The following is a 15,663-nucleotide window of genomic DNA, read 5'->3' on the forward strand; positions in this document are numbered from 1 at the left end:
CCATGCTGCACACCATGTGGGATCTTAGTTCTCTGACCAGTGACTGAACCTGCAGCCCCTGCAGTGGGAGTGGAGAGTCTTAGCCACTGGACCACCAGGGAAGGCTCAGAAGTCCACCTTTCAAAAAAGACATGACCCAGATGAGTTTGGGGGAAAACAGATTTAAGTGTATGTATGGCTGAGTAGTCCCTCTGCTGCCCACCTGAAACTATCACAGCATTGTTAAGTCACTTCAGTTGTGTCTGACTCTGTGTGATCCTATGATTGTAGCCTGCCAGGCTCTTCTGCTCATGGGATTCTCCAAGCAAGAATACTGGAGAGGGTTGCCATGCTCTCCTCCAGGTGATCTTCCCAACCAGAGATCGAACCCTGTCTTCTGCACTGACAGGTGGGTTCTTTCACAAAATAAAAAGTTTAATTAAAAAAACACATGAACACAGCAATGCTCTCATGACTGCATGCTATATATACACACACCATCATAATCATATACTACCAGCATTTAGTAAGTGCAGTTACAGGCATTATTTAGGTATTCAATACACGTATCTTATTCAAGTGTCACAAAAATCCTATAAATGTGTATTATTACTACTCCTGTGTCATGAAAACTTAACCTTTAAGGTTAGATCAAGTCAGTAGCACCTCCAGGATTTGTTCTCAAGGAACCTGCATCCAGAATCTGCACTTAAATTTGTGTATGTTTATTATGAAATGGGCAAACTGAGTATGTTTTTCTTCAAACTATAACCTCCCCACTTAGAGAACATACATGTTTATATTTATACCACCACATAGTGGGTCGGTAACAATCTGCAACAGCCAAGAATGATCCTGCTCCATCTAATAGAGCCAAACAGACAATAGAACACGTGAGAAGCTTTTCAGAGATGAAAACCAAGTCACTCTTAAATAAAGGTAGGATTTTTCGAGGCAGAGAACATTCATTTAAGCACCAGAACAGCATTCCTGCCATGATTTCATCTGAGTCAGCAATTTTAATTATACAACATACAGAAACACACCAGACAGTATAAAAGCAAAGAACTCTGGGGCACAGTTCTGGAGACCTTTTTGGGCTGATACCACAGCTTATATGCTACATGTATTCTTTTAACTACACAAAGTATTTTTTAATATAAACAAAAACTTTTGCATCTCCACATAGTCATGGATTCAGCTTGACAAGTGTCATGTCGTTCCACCCCATCACTATGTGGAAATGCAAATGTCCAAGAGGAACCAAGGATCACGAAGTATAAAAACAGAGCACTTCACAACCAAGTATCAAAATCGACTAGAAAGCTGTGGTCTCTAAGACATGAGGACAGATGAACAATGGAAGAGAAAAGCCTCCAGAAACAGACGTGCACATATAATACAGATGCTTGACTTACGAGAAAGGCGACAGCAGTACAGTGATAAGAGATTTTTTTTCCCAACGTGGTGCTGGGTCAACTGTCCATCTATGCAGAACAAAACGAACCTTGACCTTCCACCTTACATTGTGTACAATATGAAATCTAAGACGGGTTGCAAATGTTAAGACTGAAAGGTAAAAGAGTAAGTTTTCTTAAATGAAATGCAGAATATCTTCATGACTTTGGAATAGGAAAACACTTCTCAAACAGGACACAACAAAGCATTAGCCATAACTGAAAAGTTGATAAACTGCACTCCATAAAATTTAAATTGTTATTAAAAAATACCAATTAAGAGTATAAACACAAGCCACAGGTTTGGAGAAAATATTTTTTATTATATATATCAGACAAAGAACTCATAGTGTAGAATATATAAAAGAGTAAACAGAAAATAGCTGTAGCTAAACAGGAAAAAGGCAGGTAATTCTAAAGAAATATTAGTGTGTAAGACTTGAAGAGGCACTTCAGGAAAGAGGATATGCCAAGGTCAACAAACATTATGAAAAGATGCTCAAGTTCATAAGTCATCAGGGAAAGGAAACTTAAAACCACAATAGAGATGCCACTACATACTCACCAAAATAGTCAAAGGGAAAAAAAACAATACCAAATCTTGGTGAGGACGCAGAACTAACCCAAACCATCTGACAGTGAGTGTCACAAATGTAAACTGGTGCAACTGCTGTGAGAAACTGGCAGCACGCATTAGTGCTGAAATCACAGATACTCCACCAGCCAACACTCCCAGGATACACCCAATACAAGTAAGTTCACCAAAACACACGTTCAGAGTAGCACTATTCAGAATAGCCCTAAATGTCTGTTAGCAGTAGAATAAGCTGGAATATATTCACACAACAGAATACAGTACAGCAATGGGAACAAATGATCCACAACCACTGGCTGTGAATAGGTGAATCTCACAGCTGAAGAGCACACATTTATGGTTCTATGTATGTAAGTTCAGAAACAGGCAGAACATATGCATTTAAAAGTTAGCATAGTGGTTTACCCTTCACTAGTTAAGAGGCTGTAGGGCTGCCGGGGGCTTCTGGTCTACTATCTCTATATACAAGTGGATATACAAGATCTGTTCAGTGCGTGAAAACTCACTAAATTTGCATATTTATCCTAGTAAAAGTATCATACTTTTAGGTATATATCATACATACTTTTCTGTATATAGTGTCATACTCAGACTAAAATTTAAAAATTTAACTGTTAAAGCCATATATTAAAGGTTTCAGAAAAAAAAAATTATTTTATGGGACGTAAGACTTCCCAAGAGTAATTTCAACTGTCTCCTGTTAGCTGGGATTGAATATATTAAAATTTATTTCAGAACAGCTTTTAAGATAATTTAGGGATGATACTCTCAGAATAAAAAAGGAAACCATCTCAGTCAGAAATTCAATATATCCGGCTACAATTATATACTTCTTTGGTCCTAAATTGAAAGCTGGCAGTTCATCTAGATCTGCATTGCTGGTTACCTGCCTATGTTCAGCTGGAGACAGTGTGAGCTCTTCACTTATGATGTGGACTTTTCTGTATGTGTATTACATTATAACAAAATAATATTAATCAGCGTTTCAGTCCCACCCCTTACTTGCTGTGAACTACTTTAACTTATTTATTCCTCTTCTGAGCTTCCAACTACTTTAACTAGTCTCTGAGAGGTCTCATCTCAGTGAGTTAACATGAAACTTTTCCCTCCAGACACTGCGCCTCAGGCCCATCCCATAGTTAAGAAGTCCCTTAAAGTCATCTTAATAGTTTTCACACTTGACAGACACGTAACAATAACTCAGTTCATTTATGTTTCAATCACATGTCCATTTACAGCCCATTTCCTTCCTTCCTCAGAATTTTAAAGGACTAGGCGAGGAGTAGGGAAGGGCCCCTGAGGAGGCAGGCACCCTCTCTGAGGAGCTGCCTGGATGAGGGGTCCAGCTCTGGCCTAACCTCCCAGCCCCACCCCAACCCCACCCACAACAACAAAGGTCTTGCCGCAATACCAGCCAGAAAACTCCAGCCTCCCGCAACGTCTCCTGAACCAGAGGAAGTTTCCCTGTGCGTCAGCTGGTGGGCATTCAGACAGCTCCAGCCGCCCTCCCGCCCTCCCTGCCCCACATCATCCTCTCAAGTTCTCTCTCACCTCTACTCAGTCAAGGACAAACAGCAAGTCTACTGCCTTACAAGGGGTTCAACAACCTTGTGTTCCTTCTTAGAAGCAATTTTCATCTACACAAATGCTCCTCTCTGGAGACACTCCCCTCACTCCGCTTGACAGCGGAAGCAGCGCCCGCCTTGCTGTGCTCCAGCAAGAGGGGAGAGAGTTACCCTGCATGCTGCCTGCCCCAGTCTTCCTAGACAGCTCAGGGAAAGGCTGAGGTGAGGTCTGTGGTAGAGCGACAGCTCTGTGGCCTCTTTGGAAGCCCCCAGTGAGGTATCTGGCTCCCACTCTTGGGGACTGTCACTGTACCACAGGTCATCTAACCATCTTCGACCTCAGCTTTGGACCCCAATGTCAATCCTGAATCAACAACAAACCTAACTCAATATCCAATTACACTGAAGTAACTTTTTATTCTTCAAGGCTTATTTCAAATGCTGCATCATCCAGACAGTGTTTCTTCACTCCCTAACCAACACAGTCTCTCTCTCCCTCCTTAGACCTTGTTCACAGCACTTTTCCAGTAATACCTTACCAGCTGACTTGCAAAGTTCTGATACGACTCTCACTGCATACTATATGCAATGAAATTCTGTCACAGATAACACAAGCCTTCTAAGTGATAAATCAAACACTTGTTCAAATGAAAAAAACAAATAGCATATAACTACTGCAAAGTTAAGTGTACCTATATGAAGCAAGTTGCACAATTAAATGTACCTATGCAAAATCCAAATATCAATGCTGAAACACTGTGCCAAGAAATACTCTTTTTTAACAAGTTGTTCTTATTATAAAATATGTTTGTTACAGAAGAATTAGTGGGGAAAAGCACACAGGAAAAAAAAAAAATTAGTCATTACACCTTCACTGTTACATTTACACCTTGCCATTCCAGTCTTTCTATGCATATATACATCCCTGAGACCACACTGTTTTGTACTTTGCTTTTTCACTTCAGGTACTGTGACTATCTACATCATTAAGTAATCCACTACAAACGTATTAATAACTGCAGGACATTCCACTGTACGGCTACTTTAGCTTTTGTTGTCACCAAACTGCTCCTAGTTATAACACTGTTCTAACCAATCTTGTTCTTGGGTTTCTATAATGCTGATTATCTACTTAGGTAACAAGATTACTTCTGACCAGAAGCTATAAGTTCAGGTTAAAGTGCTTCATGGAAAATACACACCCAGGTTTACTTGTGCATTAACCACAAGGTGGGTTTTTCCTTGCTGCGTAAGCCTGGGAATGCTGCTCTCTGCTCCAGGCCAGCAGCCCCGCCTCACCTCTCAAGATCCAGAGCCCACACCCTGAACCAGCATCTCAGGCGGGGACGAGAGAGGTGACCACACAGCAGGGGCTAGGTACGTGCAAAGGGCACAGAACACCAGCTACCTTGACCAGAACTTCTCCTACAATTACGGGAGGTCCCTTCAAGCTGCAGCACCGCTTCCTTACTGAGCACCCCCACCAGCCCCCAACAAGGAGAGCCCTGTGGGGCATCTGGGGCCGGCACCATCCTGTCCTACAGCTGGAAAAAACTATCTACTTTGTCTCACTGCCCAAGGTCAACCTTACAACCCAGGTTTCCCTTATTTCTTCCAGGTACTCTTCCCATTGCACTTCTTGAACCTATGCCCTGAGAAGGCCCCTCTGTAGAGCTCAAGAAGTCTACACCTTATAGGTTGGCCAGTCTGTGACCAGAACCTGGGTCTTACCACTGAGGCCACTGGGTGCCCTGGCCAACTGTGAACATGCACACCTCGAAGCTCCCATCTCACTGACCAGGAGTCCTTTCCCTTACTCAGGTCAACAACCTAGCATTAGCTGAAAAACGCTCTGCTATAGACCATAAATGTTCCAGCGTGTCTGAAGCAATCCAGTGAGATTTAAATCACTGTTGACTGTCATTCTTACTGGAATATAATTCATGCAACTTTCTGAAAAGAGAAAAACACACACATAGAACCAGGCAGGTTCTCTGAATCTTTCACTTGACACAAGCTAAATAAAGAATAAGAGTTAGCTCACGGCTTACTCCAATTAACAGGAAACATTATACGTATACTTTTTTGGAAGTCAGAAGAGACAAGACCCACCCGTATCCCTCAGTTCCCATTTTCTTCTCTCTCTTTTCTCCCAGCACAATTTAATAAATAAATTTCTATGGGGCCATCTCCTTCCTAATAAACTTTCCCCTTAAACACTTACTTTATGTTCACATGCTTCTGCATTTTTGTGGGAATTATTTCCAAGGCAAAGTTAAAGATAAATCAATGAATTTACAACTAAAGAAACAGCAATTACCAGTCCTTGTTCTGAGAACCCCTGTTTTACCAAATATTTTCAAGGTCCATTTAAAAAATTAAAAACATGTTCGCTTTCATCTAAAATAAGTCAAAGAATAGTCCAACAACATTCCCATAATATGTTGCAACTCCCACAAAAAGATTATAAAACACTGTTGGGACATCCAAGCTTCCTTGAGAAGAACTGTCTTCAGGAGACACTGCCCTCTCCCTTCACTGTTCTGTGGAACACCCTAAATATCAGGAAAACCAAATGCTTGTTGACTTGCACGCATTTTAAAAGCAATTAAAATATCCAAGAGCTGCATCATCCAGTATAGTAGCCGCTAGTCACATGTGACTACAGAGCCCTTGAAATGTAGCTAATTCAAACGGAGCTATACTGTAAATGTAAAATATACATTGGCTTCTGACGTCTTAACACTAACAAAAGACTCTCTCATTAACAGCTTTTATAGGGATTATACATTGACACACACTATTTTGACTATGTTGGGTTACATCAAGTATTAATCACTTTTTAAAATGTTTCCAATGTAGCTATAAGAAAATCTACTGTAACATGTAACTCATAATTGTATATATAAATAGTCTTGTCACCTCTGACCTACTTTTTTCACGTAATCAAAGGATGTCTTCACCCCACTGGGGACCCAATCCACAAGGCAAACTATGAAAGGGGTGAAGTGCTACCTGAGATTCAAGGTCATTCATAGACTTCACAAGGAAGCGGCCTAGAAACAGCAATGCTCACATGTCTAGCACACCCAAGTTTTCAAATCTAAGTCACCTGGCAAATGATCATGAATTCCTCGATTTACGGGTGTAGTGCAGACTCTACTGAAATCCAGAGAATTATCCAATATGGCATTTATCCTTCGAAAGATATTGGCATTTCTACACGTGGAGAGTGCAGGTGCTTCCTGGTTGTCCCAGCAATCTTTTATCCTTCCCGCTTCTTCTTCCTAGACACAGAAAACAGGTGTTTAGGTTTTCTATTCTCCCTGTTGAGAGAGACTTCACACCTCCTTTTCCTCTATAGCCCAAAACAAGTTAGACAAAGTAACAAAGACTTGAGTTTCTTGCCTGTATACTAACATACTTAACTCTCAGCAGGAACCCTGAGAGATCAGTAAGAGGGAAAAACACTGACATGTAAGATATAAGAACCGTCTAACATAATGGGACTTGCATAGAAGCAGAACGGCAGCAACATGAGCGTTAAGAACCAGACACACCTGGTTCAAATTGTGAGTTTACCTATACAGTAGATTATGTGGCAATAAAAGAATGAAGTACTGATACATACTACAATATGAGTAAACCTCAAAAAAATGAGGTGAAAAGAAGCCAGTCACACAAGACCACATACTGTGTGAGCCCAATTATATGAAATGTGCAGAACAGGTAATCTAAAGTGGATTAGCTGCCTTCAACTAGGGAGGTGAGGAGGTGGTTAGCCAGTTGTGTCTAAAGGGTACAAGGTTTCTTTTTTCAAATGATGAAAATAATCCAAAAATAGATCATGGTGAGGGTTGCAAAATTCCATAAATATACTAAAGGTCAATGAATTGTACTTTGAAAAGTGAACCTTACAATTATGTAAATTATATATTAATACAGTTGTTTCAAAAGTTTGATTCTGCCATTTATTGGCAATTACTAACCTCTGTGCTACAGTCCCCACTTGTGAAATGGGGAAGAGCACCTACCAAACCTTTTGATGGGATGTATACAGTACTTAGCATGGTGCTGGCATATGGTAGCTGCTATTTTTACATTTTAAGATATACCTATAGGAAAAGACTTGGGCAGGATCAAGAGTGGTACAAAAACCACCCAAAGGGTTGTTTAAATAACTGATACAATCTATGTGGTCATTAAAAGTGCACACAACTCATGTAACACATCACTGAATGAAAAACAGACTCCCAGGTACATCAAAGTGAACTGAACCCCCACACAAGTGATTTTTGGGTGTTCTCTATCTCAGTCAATAAGACCACCATCCTCCAGGTGCCTGAGACAGAAATCTAGGTACCATTCTTCTCTGTTCGATCTCCCTCACTCACCACATCCAACATGTAAGCAAAGAAATACTGGCTGACAGACTCAATCTTCTAAAGGGAGTCAGACTCATCGCTTCTATCATTCCCAATTACCTTGGGGAATATACAAAAACAAACAACAACAAAAGTCCAAGCACTGAAACTAGTAGGGCGTCCCTGGTGGCTCAGTGGTAAAGATCTGCCTGCTATGCAGAAGATGCAGGTTCTATTCTGGGTCGGGAAGATCCTCTGGAGCAGGAAATGGCTACTCACTCCAGTATTCTTGCAGGACAGACGAGCCCGGCAGGCCACCGTCCACGGGGCCGCAAGGTATTGGACACAACTTAGCGACTAACAAACAACAACAAAAGAAACTAGAACCTGAGACCCTGTAGCTGAACACATCAAAACAAAATTTTTAAAGCCTGGTGTTATTCTGTGTAACTTATTAAAATCCAGATGTAAGCATGAGAATGACCAGAAATACTTAAGACTTTATAAACTCTGCAGCATGGCCTTAAAGGGACAAACCTGAATTCCACATCATTTTCAAGCTCTTGAAAGACTGGTCCGTATTCTTTGCAAACTGTGAAGATACCCAGAACACAGTTGTTTCCCAAGCCCTCCAGGGAGGTGCCATTGAGAATGGTTAAATCCACTGACACAGGCCGTTTTCACAACTGCAGATTTCTAAGGTTAATATTCAACTTCACAAAGGCTAAGATACAAGGATTTATAACCAGTCTGCATACCTTAAGGCTACATGCTTCATTCATTCACTGTCTAACATACATTAACCAACTGCCTGCTATCCACAGTAGCATTCTAAGGATAAGCAGATTAGACCAGCAACATCCACTGGGGAACAGACGTATCACTCTCCCGACATGTACAACAGGGATAAAAGTAACAATACTATCTCAGAGGGCTTTTTGTGAATTAATACACATAAAGTGGTTCACATAGTACATGGCACCTAACTATGTGCCAAACAAATAAACGCTGGCTCTCAGTAGTGTTATTATTAAACCAAGGGGTTAGAAGCCGCCACAAGGATCCTTGAAGAAAAGAATCTACCTGCTCATTAAAAGGAGAAAAATGAACTAAAAACCTATGTCAACTATTCCTTTGAAGACCCCAGGCCCTTCCATGCCTAATTTCTGTAATAATTTGATTTCAAAAGCTTAATTAGGAACCTCCTTGGTGGTCCAGTGATTAAGAATTTGCACTTCCACTGCAGGGAGTAAGGGTTTGATCCCTGGTAAGGGAACTGAGATCCTGCATGCCACCCGCATGGTGTAAATAAAAATTTTAAAACTTAATTAAAAAAGACTAAAGACATGATTAAAAAAAAAAAGAAGATCAAACTGCCCAAAAGCTGAACCTACCACAGAATACAGTGATCCTTTTAAAATTCTCCAGTTACATAATTCTTAGTTTCTCATTTTTAAAACAGAAACCTTTTATCCATCCCTACCCTTAACAGGTAGCATATTGAAAAGCAGAGACATTACTTTGCCAACAAAGGTCCATCTAATCAAGGCTATGGTTTTCCCAGTGGTCATGTATAGATGTGAGAGTTGGACTGTGAAGAAAGCTGAGCGCCGAAGAATTGATGCTTTTCAACTGTGGTGTTGGAGAAGACTCTTGAGAGTCCCTTGGACTGCAAGGAGATCCAACCAGTCCATTCTGAAGGAGATCAGCCCTGGGATTTCTTTGGAAGGACTGATGCTAAAGCTGAAACTCCAGTACTTTGGTCACCTCATGCGAAGAGTTGACTCATTGGAAAAGACTCTGATGCTGGGAGGGATTAGGGGCAGGAGGAGAAGGGGACGACAGAGGATGAGATGGCTGGATGGCATCACTTGATGGACGTGAGTCTCAGTGAACTCTGGGAGTTGGTGATGGACAGGGAGGCCTGGTGTGCTGCGATTCATGGGGTCACAAAGAGTTGGACATAACTGAGAGACTGAACTAAACTGACCCTTAACAGGCCCATTACTCTGCATATTCTATCTTAACTCTGATCAATTTATAGGTCTGAGTTCATATCCATGTTTTACCACAACCAAAATTGGGTATTTTCCCTTGATTTTCTACTACTGCCTCATAGATTTCACTGTTATTTGTGGCATTTTTGCCATGAAGTAAGATCACTTGTAGCTTTTTTTGAACTTTGTCTTTCACTATAGACAGGAAAGCAAGCTTTAAAGACACATTACAGACTCAAAAGAGAACACAAACCTTAATACTACTGAGAATCATGGATCAATAGGAAGGATTACTTGGTAGGGCTAGAAAAGAAAAACAGTAATTCTCTATATTCACACCTAAAGCAACCAGAGAAAGGAAAACAAAACCCAAAGTCAGTAGAAGTAAAGAAAACATTTAAGATCAGAGTAGAAATAAATGAAATAGACAAAGAAAATAAATAGCAAGTGTCAATGAAACTAAAAGCTGGTTCTTTGAGAAGATAAACATTGATAAATCTTTAGCCAGACTTGTCAAAATAAAAAGGGAGGATTCAAATCAGTAAAATTAGAAATGAAAAAGGGGAAGTTACAGCTAACACCACAGATATACAAGGAATCATAATAGACTACTACAAGCAACTATATACCAATAAAATTGATAACCTGGAAGAACTGGACAAATTCTTAGAAAGGTATCACCTCCCAAGACTGAACCAGGAAGAAATAAAATATGAACAGATCAATCACAAGTAGTGAAACTGAAACAATTATTAAAAAACTTTCAACAAACAAAAGTTGAGGACCACATGGCTTCACAGGCAAATTCTATCATTTAGAGAAAAGCTAACACGTGCCTTTCTGAAACTCTTCCAAAAAACTGCAGAGGAAGGAACACTCCCAGGCTCATTCACTAACACCCTAATACCAAAACAGACAAAGGTATCACAAAAAAGAAAAAATTACAAACCAGTACCACTGATGAACAAGGTGCAAAAAGCCTTGACAAAATACTAGCAAAATGAATTCAACAACACATTAAAAGGATCATACAGCATGATCAACTGGAATTTATCCCTGAGATACAAATATTTTTCAATATCTGCAAATCACTGTGAAATATATCAACAAATTGAATAAAAACTATGTGATCATTTCAACAGATGTAGAAAAATCTATTGACAAAATTCAACACGCATTTATGAGAAAAACTTTCCAGAAAGTGGGCTTAGAGGGAACCTACCTCAATTTAATAAAGGCCATATATGACCAACTCACAGCAAACATCATTCTCAATGGTGAAAAACTGAAAGCATTTCCTCTAAGATCAGGAACAAGACAAAGATGTCCACTCTTGCCACTATTATTCAACAAAGTTTTATAAGTCCTAGCCATGGCAGTCTGGAGAAGGCAATGGCACCCCACTCCAGTACTCTTGCCTGGAAAATCCCATGGACGGAGGAGCCAGTAGGCTGCAGTCCATGGGGTCGCTAATAGTTGGACACAACTGAGAGACTTCCCTTTCACTTTTCACTTTCATGTGTTGGAGAAGGAAATGGCAACCCACTCCAGTGTTCTTGCCTGGAGAATCCCAGGGACGGGGGAGCCTGGTGGGCTGCCGTCTATGGGGTCGCACAGAGTTGGACACGACTGAAGTGACTTAGCAGCAGCAGCAGCAGCAGCAGCCATGGCAGTCACAGACGAAAAAGAAATAAAAACATTCCAAACTGGAAAAGAAGTAAAAATGTCCCTGTTTGCAGATGATAGAAAATCCTAAAGATGATACCAGAACACTACTAGAGCTCATCAATAAATCTGGTAAAACTGCAGGATAGAGAATTAATGCACAGAAATCTACTGCATTCCCATACACTAACAGAAGATAAGAGACATCAAGGAAACAATCCTATTTACCACTGCATCAAAAAGAGTAAAATACCAAAGAACAGACCTGCCTAAGGAGACAAAAGACCTATACCCTGAAAACGAAAACATATGGATGGAAGAAATCATAGATGACACAAACAGATGGGGAGATATATCACATTCTTGGATTGGAAGAATATTGTCAAAATAACTATACTTCCTAAAGCAATCTATAGACTCAATGCAACCCCCATCAAACTACCAATGGCATTTTTCACAGAATGAGAACAAAAAAATTTTAAATATGTATAGAAACACAAAAGATCCCAAAGAGCCAAAGCAATCTTAAGAAAAATGGAGCTGGAAGAATTAGGCTCCCTGGCTACAAAGCTACAGTAATCAAGACAGTATGATATTGGCACAAGAACAGAAATATAGTTAAATGGAGCAGAATATAGACAAAAGCCCAGAGATAAACCCACACACCTATGGTCACCTAATCTATGACAAAGGAGACAAGAATATACAATGGAAAAGAGACAGTCATTTCAATAATAAGTGGTGCTGGGAAAACGGGACAGCTACATGTAAAAGAATGAAATTTAAAAACACTTAACACCATACACAAATATAAACTCAAAATGGATTAAAGACCTAATATAAGGCCAGAAACCATAAAACTCTTTACAGGAAAACATATGCAGAACACTGGCATAAATTGCAGCAAGATTCTCTTTGACCCATTTCCTAGAGAAATGGAAATAAAAACAAAAATAAACAAATGGGATCAACTTAAAAGCTTTTGCAGAGCAAAGGAAACTATAAACAAGATGAAAAGACAACAACTAAGAATGGGAGAAAATATTTGCAAACAAAGAAAAACAAAGCATTAATTTCCAAAATATACAAACAGCTCATACAGCTCAATATCAAAACAACCCAATCAAAAAATGGGGGAAGTATCTAAATAGACATTTCTTCAAGAAGACATACAGGTGGTTAAAAAGCACACTAAAAGATGCTCAGCATCAATAATTATTAGAGACATACAAATCAAAACAATATACAATGAGGTATCACCCCACACCAGTTAGGACGGCCATCAATCAAAAGATCTACAAATAATAAATGCTAGAGAGTGAGTGTGTGAAGAAAAGACAACCCTTCTACACTGCTGGAGGGAATTAAACTGCTACAACCACTATGAAGAATAGAAGAATATGGAGATTCCTTAAAAAAACTAAAAATAGAGCTACCATATGATTCAGCAATCCCTATCTAGACATATATCCAGAGAAAATCTTAATTCAAAAAGACACATGCACCCCTATGTTCACTGCAGCACTATTCACAATAGCCAGGATATGGAAGCAACCTAAATGTCCATCAACAGAAGAACGGATAAAGAACATGTGGTACATATATACAACGGGGTATTAACTCAGCCATAAAAAGAATGAAATACTGCCATCTGCAGCAACATGGATGGACCCAGAGATTGTCATACTGAGACAATAAGATAGAGGAAGACGTATATCATATGATACTGCTTATATGTGAAATGTTGAAAAAAAAAAGGGGGGCGGTACAAATGTTGTTAAACAGAGACTGGATTACCAGGAAGTGATTGTGGAAGGGATAAACTGGGAGACTGGGATTGTCATATACACACTACTATATATAGATAGATAACTAATAAGGGCACAGGAACTCAATACTCTGTAATGACCAATATGGGAAAGAATCTAAAAGACACACAACATTGCAAATCAACTATACTCCAAGAAAAAATTTTTTAAAACAGTACTTCTGTTTATCAGTACTATTTTATCAATAGATAAAACTGTTGATAGTTATATTTACTTATATTGGGAAAAAAAATGGTTCACTAGCAATTTCTACTAATAGAAGCTATTTTACGGCAGGTCCACAGTTTTCTCCTCTTCAACAGAAAAGGGCTGACACCCCCATCATGAAACAGTGGCTTTCTCTAGCAATAATCCTCAACTGGAAGGGGGGATGGCAAAGAGCCTACCATCTGAAAAAAGCATTTCCCTTTTCCACCGAGGAAGAGTCCTCCCCCAAACCGTGAATCACTGTTTTGAAAAGCAGAAAGAAAGCCCCTGGAACACAAACACGAAGTTTACCGCTTCAGTATCTTCTCTAGCTTCCACTGGCTCAGGTGTAAAAGTGGAGTGCTACCTATTTGCAGATTTGGTGATAAGAAGAAATATATAAAGTACCTGAAAACGCTCAATAACTTATTAGGGACAAATGTCCCCCAACTCCATCACTGTTATTCAGAAGTATTCTTTCAATTTATCCTACTCAAGTTCACCAAGAAGCCTACAGCACATAATTGGAGGTTGCTACTCATAATACTGTAAAATCTGAACCCTCACCATGCAGCTATGCTTGCCTGTTCAAGAATAAGACCCCAAAATGTTATACCTGTTTGTATGCTATTACAAACCTAGACTTGCCCTATTTGGAAACCTCCAGCCTTGCTTTCACATACCATATAACCCACAATCAACATGGCGATGAAATGGCCATTATTTTAGGTCAAAATCCTGGTTTGGGAATATTTAACTGTCATAAATGAATGCCAATTTTACCATCCCTGGTTTATTTTTATTGTCTTTAATCAACAACAAACAATATCTACACTGCAGACCACTTCAAGACTATTACTGTTAATCATCTGTTATGGAGTCTTCAAAAGCTAGGTGAAGGATTACAGAAGACTGACTGAATGGCACAAAGCTTATCTCCTGATGGGAGTGTTAGCGTGGGGTTCCATGGACAGGAATCCACCAGGGCCCCTGGCAAAATTGTTCATCCTAAAAATTTTGCTAAGAATAAAATTTTCTAATTAATCACTTATTTTTTAGTTAAAAGCCCTGGTCTTTAAGTCTCTTTAACAAATGGGGTTGAGAAAACTGGACAGCCTCATGAAAAAAATTAAACTAGATATCATCCTTTAACACCACACACACCACACACAAAAATAAGCTCAAAATGGATTAAAGACCTAAATGTGAGATCAGACACTATAAAACTTCTACTATAGGAAAACACAGGCAGAACACTCTCTGACATAAATCAAAACAGTATCTTTTTTTTATTGTCTCCCAGAATAATGGAAACAAAAATAAGCAAATGGGACCTACTAAAATCTTTTGCACAGCAAAGGAAACAATAAGCAAAACAAAAAACAACCCAGAGATTGGGATAAAATATTTGCAAATGATGTGACTGACAAGAGATTAGTCTCCAAAATTTACAAACAGCTCAAGATGCTTAACACCATCAAAGCAAACAACCCAATCAAAACGGGGGCAGAAGACCTAAACAGACATTTCTCCAAAGAAGACGTACAGATGGCCAAGAGGCACATGAAAAGATGCTCAACATCATTCATTATTAGAGAAAAGCAGATCAAAACTACAATGAGATAGCAGCTCACACCAGTCAGAATGGCTGTCATCAAAAAATCCATAAACAATAAATGTTGGAGAGGGTGTGAAGAGAAGGGAACCCGCCTACACAGTTGGTGAGAATGTAAACTAATACAGTCACTGTGGAACAGTATAGTTTTTTAAGGTTCCTTCAAAAGCTAAAAGTAGAGCAACCACATGACCCTGTAATCCCATTCTTGCACATATATCCGGAGAAAAACACGATCCAAAAGGATACATGCTCCCAATGTTCGTTGCAGTACCGTTTACAACAGCCAAGATATGGAAGCAACCTAAATGTCCATTATCAGAGGAATGGATAAAGATGATGTGGTACAGGGATGTCCCTGGTGGTCCAGTGGTTAAAAATCTGCCTTCCAATGAAGGGGACACCAGTTCA

The 15,663-nt window shown here is 39.5% G+C and overlaps 1 protein-coding gene across 12 annotated transcripts in view; it reads right to left on the minus strand.

The window, feature by feature from the left end:
* The window catches only part of CPEB1 (cytoplasmic polyadenylation element binding protein 1), a 110,277-nt gene that overhangs the window by 72,274 nt on the left and 22,340 nt on the right, over positions 1 to 15,663 (minus strand). For 10 of the 12 annotated variants that reach the window (XM_061394023.1, XM_061394024.1, XM_061394018.1 and 7 more), the window contains exon 2: positions 6,709 to 6,883. Coding sequence is in view for 7 of the 12 variants with exons in the window: in XM_061394018.1 (XP_061250002.1) it covers positions 6,709 to 6,883 (175 nt within the window). In the remaining 5 variants the exon portion in view is untranslated. Of the gene's footprint in view, positions 1 to 6,708; positions 6,884 to 15,663 lie in introns of those variants that run through there. The other 2 variants (XM_061394020.1, XM_061394019.1) reach the window with 1 other exon arrangement.

Source organism: Bos javanicus, chromosome 21 (assembly GCF_032452875.1).
Source record: "Bos javanicus breed banteng chromosome 21, ARS-OSU_banteng_1.0, whole genome shotgun sequence".
Lineage (NCBI taxonomy): Eukaryota > Metazoa > Chordata > Mammalia > Artiodactyla > Bovidae > Bos > Bos javanicus.